This window comes from Budorcas taxicolor, chromosome 5 (genome assembly GCF_023091745.1).
Source record: "Budorcas taxicolor isolate Tak-1 chromosome 5, Takin1.1, whole genome shotgun sequence".
Classification (NCBI taxonomy): domain Eukaryota; kingdom Metazoa; phylum Chordata; class Mammalia; order Artiodactyla; family Bovidae; genus Budorcas; species Budorcas taxicolor.
In genome coordinates, this window is record NC_068914.1 from 150867647 (window position 1) to 150888061 (window position 20415).

Genomic DNA, 20415 nt, shown 5'->3' on the forward strand with positions numbered 1-20415 from the left:
AAATATTCATCTGTTTCCTATTCCAGTGTGCAGAATGATTTAGGACCACAGACCGTGGATCTAAGGCTTGGAGCTTGAACTGGGCTCATACGATTCTTTCTACCAGCCAGACAGAAGGGCTCAACTGCATTAGAAATCAGAAGTGGACAAGAAGAAGCATTCGGTGAGGGTCTCCACCTTCTCCTGGGAGGGGCCTCTGCAGTAGCAAACTCTGCAGAAATATTTGTGAAAGATGGGGGCTTCCCTGGTGATCCAGTGGTTAAGACTTTGCCTTCTGATGCAAGGGATTCAGGTTAGGTAGCTAAGATCCCACATGCCTTGAGGCCGAAAAAACAAAACGAAAAACAGAAGCAATATTGTAACAAATTAAAAAAAAAAAGACTTTAAGAACGGTCCACATTAAAAAAAAAATTTTTTTTTATTTTTATTTTTTAAATTTTTTAAGGAAAAAAGAGATTTGTGGAAGATGGACTCCCGGAAGAAGGGACAGGAAAAAAGATGTCTTTAGCAAAGAGTGGCCCAGGAGGCACAGATGAGGGTGGGGAGGAGAGGATGAGAAGAAGGATCATGTGGCTGAGTGAGTTACAGATGTGCTGGGGATGAGCTCACAGTTTCCAGGGTGAATATATTTCTCCAGAGGAACTTCCAAGGTAGCAATATACGCAAAGAGGGGGGAAAAAAAGCATTGGGTCTGAAGTTAGCAAGCCTGAGTTTGAGTCCCATCTGAGACAGGGTTACCTTTATTGCCTTGAGTAAGTTATTTATCATTTCTGAGCCCATTTCCCAGGGGCAAAATGGAATCAGAGAAACCTACAGCTTTGGGTACAGATGATTTATGTAAGTTGATCGTGGCCCTTGGGGATCGCACTGTTCAGCTCTCTCTCTTGGGAATTCTCTCAAAGGAACTCAGGCTTCTATGTCTCCGTCTAAGCCACTGGCTTAGCAATGGCCCAGAGCTCCCCATGGATTTATTGTTGGAATTTCCAACCAAGGTATCTCCAAGAAATAACACGTGAATAGCAGGGAAGCTCCTAAAATAAAAGTGAGGAGGAGAAGGAGGTCTGTATAGGTGTAAAGGACTATGGAAGGTCGGGCTGAGACAGGACTATCTGGGTGCAATGGAAAGAAGCCAGAGGCCAAGATCTGGCTTTAGTCCTGATTTCATCACTTACTGGTTGAAATACCAGTAAGTATGGTATACTATGGGGCTTCCGTGGTGGCTCAGAGGTTAAAGCATCTGCCTGCAATGCGGGAGACCTGGGTTTGATCCCTGGGTCGGGAAGATCCCCAGAGAAGGAAATGGCAACCCACTCCAGTATTCTTGCCTGGAGACTCCCACGGACGGAGACGCCTGGTGGGCTATAGTCCATGGGGTCACAAAGAGTCGGACACGACTGAGCGAGCGACTTAACTTGTGGTATACTATAAGCTCAAACATGCTGCATTATTATTATTCTTTGGCCAAGCCACATAGCCTGTGGGATCTCAGTTCCCCAAACAGGGATCAAACTCAGGCCCTGAGAAGTGAGAGCACAGAGTCCTATACACTGAAGCACCCCAGGTGCTGTATTATAACATAGACATCAGGTTTCGGGAACTAAGAAAGCAAGTCCTGGGGTTACAGGAGTTAGTATATTCTGACATCCCTGTAGTCTAGAAGAAGAACTGCTCTGGGACTTCCCTGGGGGTCCAGTGATTAAGAATCCACCTTCCAAAGCAGGGGACAGAGTTTTAGACCCCAGTTGGGGAACTAAAATGCCACAAAACTGCAGGGCAACTGCACAGTAACTAGAGAAGCCCGTGCACTGCCGCGAAGACCCAGCGCAGGCAAAATCTAAAAAATAAATGAAAATGAAAGCAGAGTCTGAAGAGGGAAGCAGAGTCCCAGGGCTTTCCTGACCACCTCACCCCTCCCCACCCCTGCGTCCCCTTCAAGGTGTAAGAACAGAGGAGGAGTGAGAAGAGGAGGGCACAATATTGAGAGGTGCAAAAAAGATCTGTCTTTTCCCTTTTTCTTTTTTGTTTTCTGAATTTCTCTGGAATTCACTATTGGGACTAGAAGCTCGACCTTTAAAGTGTTAGCTTTCTTTTTTGGTGGAATATTTTTTTCTCCTAAATGGTAGGCTCTGTGTTTTATTTCTCACCTTGTTCCCACATAATAAACACTTCAAGGCTCTGGTTCATTGAAGCAGTTGCATCCATCTCTCCAGAAGGCCAAACTTTAAGGAGAGAATCATGGGGCTGCCACCAGTTTTCATGACAAAATCCTGAAAGTGATTCAGCCTAATATCAAGGGTGATCACCCCAGTGAGAGAGAGACTTCACGTGCAGGGACCCTGGTCACCTCCCTCCTGCCTCAGCCAAACTTCTACACTCTGGGTGCTCCTGTCTTGGTCTCCCGTAGAGAAAGAACGGGTGGTAAGTGTCTATATCTGTGGTCTGGACCTTCACAGAGACATTCCCCTGAGGCTACTGGTACAGAATTGTCCTCGCTAAAGAACTACACAGAGTTCTGGGGATGTTCGCCCTGGTGCTGCCTTGGTCCTCAAATGGTACCAATGGCACTGAGTGCTAAATGGATGCCATGCTGTATCCTAAGCATGCACAGTTCCCACTTTTGAAGGCTTAAAGAGAAGTTGGAAGACAAATTATTGTTGATCAGTCATTAAGTCATGTCCAACTCTGCAATCCCTTGGACTGTAAGCACGCCAGTCTTCCCCGCCCTTCACTATCTTCCAGAGTTTGCTCAAACTCATGTCCATTGAGTCGGTGATGCAAGGACTCAATCTTGGAAGACAAGACTCAAACTCAAAATAAGTGTGTACCTATCAGTGGATGGGTATGTATCATGCAGGCAGTTGTGTTAAAGCTCCAAGGAGGATGGGGTTACTCAGGACTGGGCTGGTCCAAGAAAGCTTCATAGACCTGAAATGGACCTTGGAGGAGGAGTCAGACCTGACCAACTGGAAAGGAAAATGTCTTGGAGGCAGTGAATAAGCTCTAATTTTAGCTGGAGCAGCTTTCATACAGTCTTATGAAGCTGGACAAGATTTTGGAAGGCCTTGAATTCCAGATTTACAATTTGCACTTTAATCCGTAGGCACTGGGGAGCCACTAGACATTTCTGAGCAGGTGTAAAGGAATTTTACAAGGACGATCTGGCGTTAATGGAGAAGATGGGGGCGTGCGGATAGGGAGTCTGGAATTGAGAGGCTAGTTAGAAAAGTTACAATAGTCCAGTGGAGCCTGTGGGACAGTGCGACATCCAGCTACTCTCAGTAGTAACCCAGAGAAGGGGATCAGCACGCGATTATGTGAGCTTCTGTCTTTGAACAGTATTTTGCATGCAGTTCATTTGGCTTTAAAATGTCCAGGAAGGCTCGTGGTCCTCCACTTTCTCTATAGTCTCCTGAGTGTCGTCCCAAGAAGAAAAATGGAAAAATAAAACTGCACTGTTCCTTTAGGTAGTCCACTCTGCCCCTCTGAACTCTTAACTCATTTAAATAAGAGGATAAAATTTTACCTGCCTGGAGGAATATCTTGATGAAGTTCTTTAACTCAAGGAGTGAGTTTCCTCAGGCTTCTTTGTTTCTTGACTTGAAATTTTTACCTCAGATCCCTCCAACATCCACTCTCCCACCAAGCTCTGCCATCCTAGTCTGAGAACAACTGCTTGTCACCCTGGGGGCCGTGTAACTCCCCTAGGGCCTCTTGGAGATGTGCTGGGAGAGGGGACTGCGGCTGAACGAAGGGGCCCTGGCTCCCGGACTCGGACTTCCACTCTAAGGCAGGAGCAGGGTCGCTGCAGGCCGCGAAACGCCCCCAGACGAAGCCTCGCCGCGGGCTCCCGCGCCCCGCGTGTGCCCAGTTCGACACCACCTGCCCTTTGGAAGCAAACCTGCCGGGTCTCCGTCCCGCGCAGAGTTTGGATCACAACTCCCCTTTACGCCCCACGCACCCCGATCTGCGGAGGCGCCGGGGAGTGACCAGCAAGGCGGGAGCTGCAGTCCCCCTCCCGCTGCTTCTCGGGGGCGGGGCCCACCTGTGCCCGGGGGCGGGGCCGGGCCGGGGGCGGGGCAGGTGGGCCGCGGGCGGGGGCGCGGGGCGGGGCGGCGCACCTGGGGAGCCTCCTCGTGGGCAGAGCGAGGGCTGGCGGCTGCAAGCCCGCAGCCGGCGTGGGCAGGAGCCGGGGGCCGGGGCGGGCGGCCGGGGCGCGGCGCTGAGCGGGCGAGCGGGCCGGGGGCGCGTGGCCATGGGGGGCCCCCGGGCCGCGCGGCTCCGGCTGCTCTTGCGCCCGGTCAAGCTGCTGCGGAGGCGCTTCCGGCTGCTGCTGCTGCTTGCCGTGGTGTCCGTGGGGCTCTGGACACTTTATCTGGAACTGGCGGCGTCGGCCCAGGTCGGCGGGAACCCCCTGAACCGCAGTGAGTAGCGCCGGGGCGCGGTGGGGAGGGGCAGGGCCGGCGGCCCCCGCCTGTGGGTCGTGCCCCCCATCGCGGACCGGGTGTCCACTCGCGGGGTCCCCAGGTGCCGGGCGCCGGCGGGACCCGGGCCATCCCGGTGGCGCTGGGCTCGCAGACCCGCTGCCGGAGACACGCGTCCACGCGGTCTGGGTTCATGTCCCTCTGGGTCCCTCGGCCGCCTCCGCCAGGCCGCGCGCTCCTGTCTTCGGGGCCCAGACTTTGCTCCCCGCCGAGTCTCCACGGCTCGCTGGGTTCGCTCCCTAGCTGCGTTTTCGGGGCGGGTGGGGGGGGCGTTCTTTAACTATACGGCCAAGAGCCACCCGCCCTCTCTTCACCTTCCCACAGGCCACTCCCCTCCCAGCCCCTTCCTCTTCCTCCAGTCGCCCACCTCCCCTTGAGTGGCCCCCTCTCGGGGTTCTGACCGCGCACTTTCCCCCCACAGCGGGTTGTCTGCAGCCCCCAGACCACCCTGCAGAATGGGCTGAACCCCGGACCCCGGTCAGGGCGCAGTGGGCAGCTCCGTGGACCGGACGGTGGGTGGGTTCCTACTTTTCCAAGGGAGCCAGAGCCACTTAATTTTTCTGTGCCTCAGCTTCTTCCTAGGAAAACGGGAGAGGATTGTCTTGAGAGAGAGCTTTGCTTCTACAGGCATGGCTAGCCGAGCCGATATTCAGTTTACTACTGACGGAGTGAAGTAAAAATCCTCCAAGTGTCAGGACTGTGTGAAAGGTCACTGTGATAGTTGGGATAAAGAGAATCTCCCAGAACTACCAGGTGTCCTTCCCGGGCCTGAAGGGTCTAGGTTTATAATCCCAGAATGTTGTCTGGAATTCTAGATAAACATCCTCCTCCCCACCCCCCTATTCAGGAAACCAGAGGAGCGGCTGGTGAAGCTCTGCTGAGAAGATGCTCTGAGTTCTTGTGTCAGCTGCTGGGTGTGGTGCTTTGCCTCCTCTTGTGGCCAAAGACAGGGAATTACTCGGGTCAGTAATTGAGCTGCTTCAGGATCGAGATAGATACTTGTGGCAGAACCTCTGCCTCTGTGGCTGTGGAAATATTTCTGGCTGTGGTGAGGAGACTGGGGTCCCATCCCTGATTCTGCTGCCAACAAGTTGGAGAATCAAGGAGCAGGTAGCTGCTGCTCAGGCCAAAGAGGGAAGTTGGTCCCTTTCCATTTGGGCACTCGGACTGGGTGACCTCCCTGCCTGAGCATTGCTGGGGTCCGGGAGCTCCGCACGGTGTGAGGAAGGGTCTTCCCAGTCAGGTCCATGGCTCTAAGGAGGAGGGTGCTTCCCTCTGAAGACCGGTCTGCCGTCCTGCAGCTGGTCTTCCCTCCCCAAGCCTAGCTCTGCCCTCTGAAGACAGAGTGGATGGACACTCCCAGACCCATGGCCACTCAGAGCGACCCACGTGGGTGAGCCCAGGTGAAGAGGGAGGTCCGGGTGAGATCTGTCTTCTCTCCTCCTTGGGACACCCCTTCCCAGTGTGGCCACCATCTTGTCAAACGTGAGAGCCTGTGGGGTCCTCTGCACAGATTAGAACCAGAGGGGAAGGCAGTTGCTTGGTGACCTGAGGTGAAGGGCCTCCCTTTCCCCTCCCCAAGCCTGTTTTCCTCAAGAGCCTTTCTCCCTAGAGAGCTGGGGAGCCACAGTCATGCTCTCTCACACCTGCTCCCAGCCTCTGTCTCCCTTTGGCTGCCTCATCCTTCGCCGTCCGTCAGTTCCTGGGTCTGTTTGTTTTCCCTTCTCGATGCACCATCACTCTCTGCCTGGGCTTCCTTATTCTTTGTTTCCTTTTCCAAACTGACCCTTCTCCAGAGGAATGTCCCCAGCTTCCTACTCCACAGTCAGCTCTCCGTTTCTCTAACCCTCATCTTTAAGGGTCCTCAGGGGGTCCAAGCCTCCCCTCGCCGACTCAATGGACATGAGTTTGAGCAAACTCCGGGAGATGGTGAAGGACAGGGAAGCCTGACGTGCTGCAATCCATAGGGTCACAAAGAGGTGGACACAACTGAGCCACTGAGCATCAAGCCTCTTCTCAGCCTCTTGGAACTCCTCAAGGCCACCTGCCGTTAGGGTGGCCTTTCCTGCGGGGCTGTCCCATCAGATTCTACTCTTTTCTTCTTCTTTAAAAAGTTACTTATTTATTTTTGGCTGTGCTGTGTTTTCATTGCTGTGTGAGGACTTTCTCTGTGGTGAGCAGGGGCTACGCTGCAGTTGTGGTTCACGGGCTTCTCCTTGCGGCGGCTTCTCCTGCTGCGGAGCATGGGCTCCAGGGCTGGGGGCTCAGTAGTGGCGGCTCTCAGGCTCTAGAGCACAAGTGCAGGGTCAGCAGCTGTGGCTCCCGGGCTTAGCTGCTCCGGGACATGTGGGATCTTCCCGGACCAGGGATTGAACCCGTGTCCCCTGCTTCGGCAGGCGGATTCTTACCAACTAAACCACCAGGGACGTCCTCTTCTCTTTTCTGATTTCCTGTTGGAATGAGATTTTTAGACAGTGGCTGTGATTTCTGGCTCCCTGTCTCCCATCATGTGTCTTTAAGAAGCCGAGACACCAGGCATTAAAGTCTTCTCTTGTCTTCTAGGTCTTGCTCCCAGCTGTTCCTCTGGAGGGAGAGTGGGGGAGGAGGACTTGGGAAGCAAAGGGTGGAAAGAGGGCTGCAGGCCTTCCTCGCCATATACCCTGGCACACAGCAGCAACCAGAACCCCCTCTTGACCACCCTGCCTCCCTCTCACAGTCCTGCCAACTCACCCCACCACCAGCCTTCCTGTCATCTGTAAGGCCAGCCTCCATTACCAGGAACCTTTCATTTGCCTGTCCCTGTGTGGCTGCCGCCCTGATCTGGCACTGGGAGAAGTGTGGGGAGAGATGGCAGTTAACAGACTCCAGGGTGGTAAAGTAATGACAGGGAGCATGCTTCCTGCTGCTTCTCCGAGTAACCCCATAGTTTGACATGGGCGATGTGCAATTTGAGCTCCATATTAGAAAAAGATACAGCCACACGGGGAGTATCCAAAATCATTCACAGATAGAAAAATGGGTTCCTTGAACAAAAGACAGAGAGCTGTTCACTTGCTCATTTAAACAAACATGTGCTCAGCACACAGCTCGAGCAGGGCATCGTGCTCAGTCACTTAGATGTGGTGACGACTCCGTTATGGTTTCTGTCTCTCGCAGCTTTCCCTCTTGGAGGGCAGTTCGGGTGCATGTGTGAAAATAATCACAGTATGAGACAGCCATCATGTTTTACACGGATAAAACCTACCTGTTGCTGTGACACTTGTGAAAATGAGACATGACTCTTTGAACTAATAATTCTTGGAAGTGGTGACGTTTCAGGAGAACTTGAGGAGTTGGTAAGACTTTAGCAGATGCAGAAAGAGAACGATGTTCCAAGCAGAGAGGTCAGCAGAAGCCCAGACCAAGAGTCAAGAAGTTCATGTTTGGGAGTGTTGGGCGTCTGGGTTTGGTGAAGAATGGTGCCAGATTAGAAAAGACTTTTAATAAACTTAAAGAGTGATGTTTATTCATTAGATAAGAGAAAACAGTTTGAAGTTTTATAACTGAATGGGAGGAAAGGAAAGGAGATAGGGAAACTGTTTAACAAGACTGTACTTTGGTATGGACGGTGGTCCTGGGTCGGGGTGGAAGTTTCCATGCTGTGGCTTCATTGGCCTTTAGCTCTTGGGTCATGGAGCTCCACTGGGGACAGGTCAGGGCTCTAGTGGGACATTCAGAAGGTCTGGGGCAGTCACTATATACCAACATGTTCATAAATGTTCCAGTGTTTTGAGAACTGGCACAGCTGTACTGGTGTGTACTGGCTGAAAGCAACGCTGGGCACAGACTATTACTGGAAGTTAAGGAGTCCGTTCTGGCAGGTTTTAACGAGCCAGACCCATTTGTTCAGATTGGTTTAGCTTCGTCCTGCCTGAGGGCAGAGGTCTGGACTAGAATGGTTTCTAGGTTCTCTGATCTGTAACTGACCTGCTGCTGTGACCAACTTGATGCTGGAACCAAGCAGTCATCTCTGGGCACAGAGCCAGGGCCGAGCAGTCGTGCGTACCAGCCTCTTTCCAGATCTCGCAAGGCTGGGTCTGCAATGTCCCCATGTAAAGGCCCAGTTTACCTGCCGAACCACCCAGAGTGTCCACAAGCTCAGGAATTCATTGGCTTCCACCACCTGAAACCTAAAACACCTCTCTCTGGCTAGCCTTGCAACTCTTAATGGACTCTGAGTGGACCGGAGAGGCACAGCCACAGAGGTCAGGCTGGCCCCGCAGCTTCTGGGGTCACCACAGCCATTCCGACTGGTAAGGGATGCAAACCCTCCAGTCATGGAGTTAACTCAGGATAGAAGAGTAATCTGAGACACAGACTGGGAGAGAGGGAGAAGCAGGAGAGACAGATGTGTGGGCTGAGCCAGGATGCTGAGACTCGGAGCAGCAGAGGCAAGTGGGGAGGGAAGCCCAGCTGCTCTGTGGCTCCTTGTGGCCCCTGAAACCTGTCCACGCCATCCCAGGCTGGGCTGTCCCTCTGGCTCCTGGAGCCTCTGGCTCCTGTCCCTCTGTCCTCCTTACGATGTAGGACACAAGTCCTCCATCTCTTTATGCTGGCATCTGGCTGCCGCGTGCAACTTCAGATCAGTATCCAGTTCAGGGAAAATACTGGGCACTCAGATACATCCTGGGTATGGATGGTAAGCTCTGAATTTCCAAGCACCTGATATTTTCCACTGGCAGATACTTTGTTTATCAGTGATGGATCCAAGAATAGAACCTAGGAATTCTTGTTCCTCTTTCCATAATACATACAAACAACAATAGCCTTTAAATGCAAATGAAAGGATAAGAATGATGCCTTCAGTGCTTTTTTATTAGAAGTGTGTTTCCTTTGGACCAGTGTGGTCTGCAGCAGGCCTGGGGGAAGCAAGGACAAGGACTCAGCTGTGACCACTCCTTTCCATGGGTTCTGTAGTCCCCTTTGACGTGGGTGCAGAGTCTTGGCAGCCTGACAGGCCCTGCTCTCCTCCTGCCAACCTGAGACCCTCGGGTGGGCTGAGGCCCCGGTTGGTGGTGCTGCGGATGCCGACTGTGTCCTGGGAGTCATGTGTCCAAGCAGCATGAGATCTTTGCAGTGGCCACTCCTATGCTGGCTTGCAGAGGGGCTGGGCTGCCTGTAGTAGTTTTCCAGGCCCCAGAGGCTGGCCTTGCCCTCCAGCCTGGGCTTTATGGAGCGGAGCAGAGCAGCCGCCAGGACATGGCTTGCTTTGGAACGGGGCCTGGAGGCTGCTTTTGGACTTGGCCTCTCACCACCTGCCTCTCCACTGAGTTCCACCAGTCTCAGGGCCTTTCCTTTAAACTTCCACGAGCACATTTCGTTCTATCCGAGGATGACAAGGCATCAGCTAGGCCAAGCACACGTTCTGAGCTTTCAGACAACCCTCTTCGGACCTTGTGACCCACAGTTAATGGGTTTAAATGTTATCTGATGTGAAAAAGACCACTGGAAGAGCCAAGAGCAGTTTGGACAGGGTATATAAAGGCCGTTGGGCTGAACTTGTCAGTGCCTCTGAGCAAAGCATGATGGATACATCTTTACGTTTCTATAGACTCTTAGGTTCCTACAAGTGCTGCATTGTGTTAGAAGTACCCATGAGATGAGCAAAAATGAATTTAAAAAAATATTTATTTATTTGGCTGCACAGGGTCTTAGGCATGTGGGATCTTTGATCTTAGTTGCGACTTGCAGGATCTAGTTCCAGACCAGGGATTGCACTCCGGTCCTCTGCATTGGCCTGGAGTCTTAGCCACCGGGGAAGTCATGAATTTTTTTTTTTGTAATCTCTGTAATATTTTAGTATGTGATTAATTTTTTATGCTAAACTTTTAAATTTCTTAACTGTTGACCAACTTTTTTAGAAAATAAGCATGCGAATTGTCCATGTGGTCCCTGTTTTGTTTTACCTTTCATGGACGTATATTACATGTACAGAAAAATGCACATATAAGGAAGCAGCTTGATGAATCTCCACAGACTGAACATACCTGTGTAAGGAACACTCCAAGGAAGAAACAGCTTGACCAGAGCTTTTTGTCACTACCATAAGCATAGATTAATTTTTATACTTTATGGAAATGAATCACACGATGTGTGATTTATTCTTTAAATAGTATTTCCTTATGATTATAAAAATAATACATGTTCATTATACCAGATAATGGCTGTGTTCCTGGACCATATTCAATTCAGTTTAGTTCAGTCGCTCAGTTGTGTCCCGCTCTTTGCGACCCCATGAATCACAGCATGCCAGGCTTCCCTGTCCATCACCAACTCCTGGAGTCTACCCAAACCCATGTCCATCGAGTCAGTGATGCCATCCAGCCATCTCATCCTCTGTCATCCCCTTCTCCTCCTGCCCCCAATCCCTCCCAGCATTAGGGTCTTTTCCAATGAGTCAACTCTTCACATGAGGTGGCCAAAGTATTGGAGTTTCAGCTTCATCATCAGTCTTTCCAATGAATACCCAGAACTGATCTCCTTCAGGATGGACTGGTTGGATCTTCTTGCACTCCAAGTCTTCAGCACCACAGTTCAAAAGCATCAATTCTTTGGTGCTCAGTTTTCTTCACCGTCCAACTCTCACATCCATACATGACTACTGGAAAAACCATAGCCTTGACTAGACGGACCTTTGCTGGACCATATTAACTCCTGTAAAGTTATCTTTTTGTGCACTGAGCTCGCCAGACAACTGATCCAGTAACTTAAGGAGGAGCCAAGGAAGACCAGGACCTCAGTGCCATACGTATAGCTCCGTGAGATTCTCCAAGGATGGGATTGAGAGCCATCCAGAAATGTTTCTTCTGGTCTTTATTTTTCTTCTTCCTGTTTCAGAGATATAATTGAAATGGTAAAGTGTACATCTAATGGGCTTCCCTGGTGGCTCAGTAGTAAAGAATCCTCCTGCAGTGCAGGTGACCTGGGTCGGGAAGATCCCTTGGAATAGGAAATGGCAACACACTCCAATATTCTTTCCTGGAAATTCCACAGACAGAGGAGCCTGGCAGGCTGTAGTCCATGGGATCACAGAAGAGTGGGACGTGACTTAGCGGCTAACCAACAACAACACGACATAATGATCTGATATATGTATATGCTGCAAGATGATTACTACACTGAGTTCAGTTAACATCCATCATCACATAATTACAATTTTTTTTTCTTGTGATGAGATCTTTTCTTCTGGTCTTGATAATTGAACTAGCCATACTCTCTTGAGCAATCCATTCATTTTCCTTTTTATTGGCCATGTAAGTTGTACTACCACTCAGGTTTCTCCCTTTGTATTGGTTACTAGAAAGCTTCAGGTTTGGGATCATTTGGAAAAACATGTAAAAGATTTTATGAACTGCATTTTGGCATCAATTTTGTGCCTGTATCTTTTCATTTTTTCCCCTGCAACTACTCTAATTTATGTCATCTTATCTTCTGTGGTACTTGAAAACCACAAAAAACTTCAGTTTCTTTCTAGACTAAATCAGGGCATAAAGAAATCAGTAAATCAATGGGATATATAAAAATATGAAGAAGAAACTGTCACCTGTAACCTCACTACTTTGACATATAGATTGTTGAAAAGAAAAAATAAAGTATAATAGCTGTGATAACCAGATGCCTGATTCTGGAATGAATTCTAGATTAAAACCCCCAGAACCTGAAAAATTATTTTCTTTTCTTTTTTAATGTATTTAGGTATTGTTAAAGCACAACATTCAGAAAACGAAGATCATGGCATCTGGTCCCATCACTTCATGGGAAATAGATGGGGAAACAGTAGAAACAGTGTCAGACTTTATTTTGGGGGGCTCCAAAATCACTGCAGATGGTGACTGCAGCCATGAAATTAAAAGACACTTACTCCTTGGAAGAAAAGTTATGACCAACCTAGATAGCATATTCAAAAGCAGAGACATTACTTTGCCGACTAAGGTCCATCTAGTCAAGGCTATGGTTTTTCCTGTGGTCATGTATGGATGTGAGAGTTGGACTGTGAAGAAGGCAGAGTGCCGAAGAATTGATGCTTTTGAACTGTGGTGTTGGAGAAGACTCTCAAGAGTCCTTTGGACTGCAGGGAGATCCAACCAGTCCATCCTAAAGGATATCAACCCTGAATATTTATTGGAAGGACTGATGCTGAAGCTGAAACTCCAATACTTTGTCCATCTGAATGTGAAGAACTGACTCCTTGGAAAAGACCCTGATGCTGGGAAAGATTGAGGGCAGGAGGAGAAGGGGTCGACAGAGGATGAGATGGTTGGATGGCATCACCAACTTGATGGACATGAGTTTGAGCGAGCTCCGGGAGTTGGTGATGGGGACATGGAAATGGCATGCTGCAGTCCATGGGGTTGCAAAGAGTCGGACATGACTGATGACTGACCTGAACTGAAGTGCACAGTAGCATTATGTCTAAAAACCCCTACCTATATAGCTTAATGAAAAATATTGGTTGAATTCAGGAGGAAAAAAAAAAAAGAAATTTTACTGGGTAAAAAGTGCTGGGCCCAGTAGTTGAGACTCCATGCTTTTGTTGCAGGGGGCCAGATCCCTGGTCTGAGAACTAAAATCCTACATGCCATGTGACATAACCAAAAAAAAAGAAAATGCTAACCATCATCTGAGTCTCTAGTGAGTCATAAATTTTTTGCAATAGTAGCATCATTTTAGAAAAAGTAATATCAAAGATCACTGATCACAGATCACAATAACAAATAAAATCATAATGATAAAGCTTGAAATACTTTGGGAATTACCAAAATGTGACATAGAGACACAAAGGGAGCAAATGCTGTTGGAAAAATGGTGCCGACAGACTGGCTCAACACCCAACAAAGGTTGTCATAAACCTTCAGTTTGTAAAGAAATGCAGTATCTGCAAACTGCACAAAACAAGTTATGCCTGTATAAATGCTCAGGAAATTGAGTGAGGTGTAGTTTTCAATTCTTTTCTTTTGCAAATCTTGAATGGCTACAAAGGTGATTTATTTTAAAACTTAAGTAAAAATATTCCTGGAGTATTTACTTTTCTGGGATAAAAAGCATGGATAATTCTCGGAAAAACGTATGAAATTTGAAGACAGGGCAGAGTCCATATCCAAGCTTTGTCCCTCACCTGTTGCAGGACTTTGGATAAAGTGTTTATTCCTTCTCAAGCCTCAGATGCTTCGTCTGGATAATGGGCTTCTGTGACCGCCCTGCAGAGCTGTTATGACGAAGTAAGACTCAGTGACCGTCACACAGGTTAAGTGCCCAGTGAGACTCAACATCAGCCCAGCACGTTCAGGAGCTCAGAGAGTATGGGTTCCCATCTCTTCCCCTTTGGAGTTCAGTCTGATGGGAGTTAGGGAAAGGCTGGGTGGGAGTGTGTGGACATGGTCCTCAGCCAGCCCCCTTGCTGCCACCCCTCCAGCTTCTTAGCCCGTGACACAGCCATGCCGAGAACGCTTCGCCATAGCCAGACCATGCATGTCTGCACCTGCCACCACCTCCTTCCACCAGTCTTCTTTTTTTGATGGTCGGTGCCGCCTCCCTCTTTCCATCTGCACCGATGGGGCGGGGTGCGTTAGGAGTCAAGGGTTTTGTTGAGAAGGAGAGCCATCTGGGGGCTGGACCAGGGCACCAAAGCTCAGCAGTTGGGCAACCTGGCCCGTGGCTTAGCTGCCCGCCCCCGAGCATGCTCAGAGGATGTCCGGGACTCGGAGGAAGCAACACTGGACTTTATCTCTGTTTTAATCCAAGCTTTGAAGCTGACTTATCACGGGTGCTTTCACAGGTCCTATGTCTCTTGAGGGCTTCAGTTGGGTAATCTTGCATTCAGTGAGGTGCTTGTTTCAGGGGCAGGTTTGGAACCTCTCTTGGGTCACTGGCCAGGGGGCCAGTCCATCTTTGGCCTTCAGGCCTTCAAGACTCAGTTGCCTGGTGGAGGGGTGGTCGCTGTCCCAGTGCTTCTGGCCATTTGGCCTCCAAGGTCACCCATGATAACGTGGCCTCCACACAAGCAGTTGCTCCAGAGATTAAAGGCCTCTCTGCTGAGATCTCCTTACAAACCCTCTGATCCTCTCCTTTCCACCCTTCCTGCCAACCAGGGTCCAAATGGATGTGTGCAGGCCTGTACACACGCATTCCCCCCACCCCCACCTGCCAGCTGGTGTCCAGATCCCTCATCACCACCTCTGAGCCAAAGATTGGCAGGGGGAGCAAGGACATGGAGGCAGTCCTGGGGAGTCAGGGTGAACTCTTAGCCCTGGGTCCTCTTTGGTTATATCAGCTGAGCAGAGCACTGACAGTACATCTCAGGTGAAGGACTTCCAGCAGCAGAAGGAAGGGAAGTTGGACAGACACAAAGGAGGGCTAGAAAATTAGAGTGGGAAGTGGAGGCAGAGGCATCTACCCCATTTTTAAAATCTGATTCAGTGACTGTTTTTCATATCTGTGAGTTCTATTTGGTTCTATTTCTGATTTGGTTTCTTTTGTAAAATTGTTCTTCTAGGGACTTCTCTGGTGATCCAGTGGTTGAGACTTTGCCTTCCAACGCAGGGGGTACAGGTTCGATCCCTGGTCGGGAAGCTAAGATCCCACATACCTCATGTGTGATCAAAAAAAAAAGAAAAAACGGAAAACGGAAACAATATTGAAACAAATTCAATAAAGATTTCAAATTACTGGAGTGGGCTGCCATTTCCTCCTCCAAGGAATCTTCCTGACCCAGGGATCAAACCCACATCTCCTACATCGCAGGCAAATTCTTTACCCACTGAGCCAGCTGGGGAGCTATATAGTACTGCTCTGTAATAGGTTTACAATATTTTTCACACAAATAATACATGAAAGGCAAGCACAAAAAAACTTTTTTTTTAAATCTTTAATCTCACAGTACAGTACCTTGCAAAGTACAGTAGTTCAGTACAACAGCTGGCATACAGGGGCCGGCATCAAGTAACCAGGCACAAAGAGTTACTGAAGAAGGGAGAGGAGGTGGGAGATGGTGGAGCTGAAGGACCGTCAGGGACAGGAGATGGAGGGCGAGCTGCCTGACATTGATGGAATGCGCATTCATGTCTTTGAAAGTTCACGACTTGACGGCTCATACGTAGGGACTTACTGTAATGGCTGTTTTTCCCTCATTGCAAACTTGGATCCTGAAACCAGGATGAGGGGAGGACATCCTACAGACAGCCCCAAGGGAATGAACCTCTGCCCCTCCCCCACTGCACGTTTTGTGCTCCGTTAGCATACTTATCAGAGGCTGCCTTGCCTCTGAGTTATTTCTGTCCGTCTGTCTTCCTCCACGAGATTGAATTTCTCGAGTGCCGGATCCGGGCACTTTCCCCTGGTCTTTGTGCAGAAAGTTTTAATCTTTTGTGGCTTGTGTACACTTGCAAGAATCTGGGAAAGGACCTGGAGACCCTCTCCCCAGAAATGTGTCTGCCCCTCATATTTTGAGTGCCATTTATGGGAGGTGCACAGGCCCCTGGCCCCTCTCCATAGATCCCTAGTTGAGAACTCTGCCTGAGTGCCTTGCCTGGTACCTGTATGTGACAAGTTCTCAGACTCTGGTTGGCTTGAAGACATCCTCCCAATTAAATCCGCCTATGAGAGAGCTGGACCATAAAGAAGGCTGAGCGCTGAAGAACTGATGCTTTCAGACTGTGGTGTGAACTCTTGAGAGTCCCTTGAACTGCACGGAGGAAATCAACCCTGAATATTCATTGGAAGAACTGATGCTGAACCTGAAGCTCTAATACTTTGGCCACCTGATGAGAAGAGCTGACTCATTGGAAAAGACCCTGATGCTGGGAAAGATTGAGGGCAGGAGGAGAAGAGGGTGGCAGAGTGTGAGATGGCTGGAAGGCATCACTGACTCAATGGCCATCAGTTTGAGCAAACTTCTGGAGATAGATAGTGAAGGACAGGGAGGCCTGGCATGCTGCAGTCCATGGGCCTCAAAGAGTTGGACATGAGTTAGTCACTGAACGACAATAACCCTAGTTGCAGAGACACATGCCAGAGGTAGAAAGAGCCAGGATGCAGCCATGCTGCTGGGAGATGCGAGGGAGTGTGTATAAACTCTGGGACCAAGCACCTGAGACCAGCAGCTTCACTGAGTGAAGAAGAGAGCTGGGCCTCCTCTCCCCTGGTTGGTCTTCCCTTGGACTCCTTTTTTTTTGGATGTGCTGGGTCTTCATTGAAGTGTGTGGGCTTCTCTTGTTGTGGAGCTCAGACTCTAGAGCACCTGGGCTCTCTAGTTGTGGCACCCAAGCTTAGTTGCCCCAAAGTGTATATTAGTTCCCCGACCAGGGATCAAACCCACATCCCCTGCATTGAAAGGCAGATGCGTAACCACTGGGTCGCAGGGAAGTCCCTTCCCTTAGACTCTTGACTGCTGCTCTCTAGGCTCACGCTACCCTGCTGCCTGCTGGTCTTTCAGCCACATCCTTTCCCTGAGCCTTCCTTGTTGTTTTGGTACCAACTGACCTCACCGTTTCTGGAATGTCCGTTGAACTATCAGAAACTCACAGCTGATGCTTTGATTCCTTTCCTTCGTCTGGGTTGGTCTTGTGAATGCTGGCTTAGGTTGTCAGAAAAGCCGGAGGTGGCTCTGACGTGTCTGGGTACTGCAGTTGGCTTCATGCTCCCCATGAGCATGGATGGATCCTGGGACAAGGCAGATGGTCAGGTTAGAATTCAGCCCACACAGCCTTCATCAAGCCCAACTCTCCTCCCTGTGGACACTGCTATCCCTCTGCCTTCTGAAGTTGCTCTGGTGTCCTGCATGCCACCTGCCACTGTCTTTACTTCTCCTCTCTCCCTTCCTCCTTCCCTCCTTCCCATCCTTCCTTCCTTCTGACTGAGAGCAAGTCTCTGATGTCAGACCACCCAAGTTTAAATCCATGAGCAGATGACTGAGCCTCAATGTGCCCAATTCCTAATCTATAAAATGGGAATATTAAGAGTAGTACCCACGTCACTGGGTTTTGTTGTGACAATTAAGAGAACTAACACATATAAAGTACTAAGAACAGTTCCTGATACATAACACTTATTAAATGTTAGGTTCTACAGTTTTTGTCACTTGATCAGCTTGTAAAGCCCCTTTGCCTCTCTTTTGATTGGTTTTGGGTGCCTTCTCTCACATATCATAAAGAGTCCTAGGATAGGAATGGACCTCAGAGGTTTTTTTAGTTCTGAGATGGAAAATGTTTGGGGTCAGCGGCACACATCTCCAGTAGAACATGAAATTCTTTTCCTGAGCCCAGATGCAGACTCAGAATCTTTCTCAACACAGCTCGCCAGGCTGTCACTGCAAGCTGATTGGAGTTGCTTCTTAAAGTGTAATGTTTGCCCAGCCTCACTGATTTTACAGGGCTTCCCAGGTGGCTCAGTGGTAAAGAACCTGCCTGCCAATGCAGGAGACATGGGCTCGATCCCTGGGTCGGGAAGATCCCTTGGAGAAGAAAATAGCAACCCATGCCAGTATTCTTGCTGGGAAATCCCACAGACAGAAGAGCCCGGATGGCTACAGTCCATGGAGTCACAAAGAGTAGGATGCAACTGAGCAACTGAACAGCTGATTTCACCAGTGAAGGATTTAAGACTGAGAGTGTTTACAGCCCAAGGAGCAGTGCTGGGTCCGAAACTCCCGGTGCTCACCATCCCTTTTTGTTTGCTGAAAAGCTTCCTTTCATGTTAAAAATGCTTAATTTATTTATGTGCTTATTGTCTTTGGCTGGGTTGGGTCTGCGTTGCTTCACGTGTGCTTTCTCTAGCTGTGGCGATCTGGGCTCAGTAGTTGTGGTGCATAGGCTTCGTCGCTCCCCCATACGTGGGATCTTCCCAGTCCCAGGGTCGAACCTGTGTCCCCTGCATTGGCAGACAGATTCTTAACCACTGGGCCACCAGGGAAGTCAAGAAACTTCCTTTTAACATCTGGGGTTCATGCAGTACTTCCCCCCTCCACACGATGTGCACTAAGTATATATATATATAATTGGTTCTCAGATCTGTTTATCTTTTCTTGCTAGTCAACTTGCTTTGAAGTTATTGCTGGGGGTGGTCATGTGCCCAACTCAGAGGCTGTTGTGGGTGATCTGTGGCTTTTCTGAACTTTCTCCAGTGACACTCTCTATTGATACTCTACTGTTACCTGAAAGTCAGCTGCCAGGAAGTTCCTGTTGATGTTGAATTCTCATATTGCAAAGGACGGTCAAGACCTGATGTGACATTCCTCATCCAGCAGGTCCCTTTGTCCCCTGCACCCTCCCGTTCTCAGAACAGAGCCCATTCGTCTAAAGAAGCATAGACTTTTAAAAACAGAAAGAAGCAAGTGGAATTATGATTTCCTATCTCATCTCCTTGAGGAGGGACGAGAATAGGAATGCATAGATGAAGCCGATTTTTAAATTTGGTGTAGTTGTTTGTTTATTTTTGGCTGTGCTGGGTCTTCGTTGCAGTGCGGGCTTTTCTCTACTCTCTAGTAGTGGTGCACAGGTTTGTTCTTGCCGTGGCTTCTCTTGTTGCAAAGCACAGGCCTAAGGCAGTCGGGCTTCAGTAGTTGCAGCTCCTGGGTTCTAGAGCACAGACTCAGTGTCGTGGCACAAGGGCCTTAGCTGCTTTACAGCATGTGGGATCTTCCCGGATAAGGGATTGAACCCATGTCTCCTGCATTTGCAGGTGGACTCCTTACCACTGAGGTGTCAGGGAAGCCCAAATCAGAAGAAAGTGGAGCCCTTGAATCATGAAAGTCTTTGGTAGGAAAATATGTAACAAGTTTTTAAAAAGATGTTACTTCTTTCTTTTCTGTGGAAAGATCCTAGCTGATGCGGGCTGATATTTTCATAATCCTAATTTTAGGATTATGGAACTGGCAATTCTTTGTGGTGTTAAAAGATGAATTGGATGGCAAATTGAAGAAAACATTGCAGATAGGTAGCAATAAGTGGGGTCAGACACCTTTGAAAGAGTTCAGAGAGGAGGTAGAAAAAATAATACTCAAGCTTGATTTAGTATGTTGAATAAGAATTCAACTTTATTCTGATGCGTGAAAATTGGGAAAATATTTGCAAAGGGAACATTTTATCATAGTGAAGCTTTAATTATATACTTAGGAAATACTACCTGTCTGTTTTGGGGCAACTTTGATGGAAGAGAACGCTATTCAATTGGAAGTTGATATTTACCAGTTTGAGGAAAAGAAATGGGCACACACTGCCCACAGTGCTTATTGATATAAAAGTTAGTGGGGGGTTTGATTTCTGGGAAATGAAAATATAGTGTCATATTTTTAGGGAAACAACCATGAAATTCTTTTGGCACCCCTTACAAACCCAAAGTCATTTTCTGTTAGTTTAACAAGATAAACATATATTATATATAACTTGGTTTGCTTCAATGATTATGCTTGGTATATTTGGACACTGGAAAGCTTGAAAGGCAGAAAAGAAAAACCCTAAAGTTGTTTCTTCTAAAACCAAGAAAAAAAAAATCTCCCAGAAAGAGTATTTTTTTATACTTTTCTTCTCCTTTATGTCTCTGAGAAGGTCTGGAAAGTTCTAGAGTGGTGAACACTTTCCCTAACTGTCAGGGCACTCATGAACGGGTCACGTGGGGGATGCAGTGGCCGCCCCGCAAAACAATGGCCCTTGTTTCACTGGGTACCTTCCTCCGGGAGCTTGGAGCTGCTCTGGCCACAGGCTAACTTTAGGACCAGAGGCTGCCCCTTCTCCTGAATGAAGGTAGGTCCTTCCCACCTGTCGGGGAAGGTGTCCTCGGCTGCAGCCTGTGGGTGGGGGCCAGGTGGTGGGACATTTGCTTGCTGGGCCCTGGAGTTAATGGGGAAGACGGCATCTCCTTTATTAGAGAAGAAGGGAGGAAGAGGTGCCCGGCACAGAGACCC

The 20415-nt window shown here is 48.9% G+C and overlaps 1 protein-coding gene across 1 annotated transcript in view; it reads left to right on the forward strand.

Moving 5' to 3' along the window:
- Positions 1-4252: 4252 nt before the first annotated feature.
- Positions 4253-20415, forward strand: part of B4GALNT3 (beta-1,4-N-acetyl-galactosaminyltransferase 3) — a 96066-nt gene continuing 79903 nt past the window's right edge. Inside the window, exon 1 of the mRNA XM_052640891.1 lies at positions 4253-4421. Within this exon, the coding sequence (XP_052496851.1) occupies positions 4253-4421 (169 nt within the window). The remainder of the gene's footprint in view (positions 4422-20415) is intronic.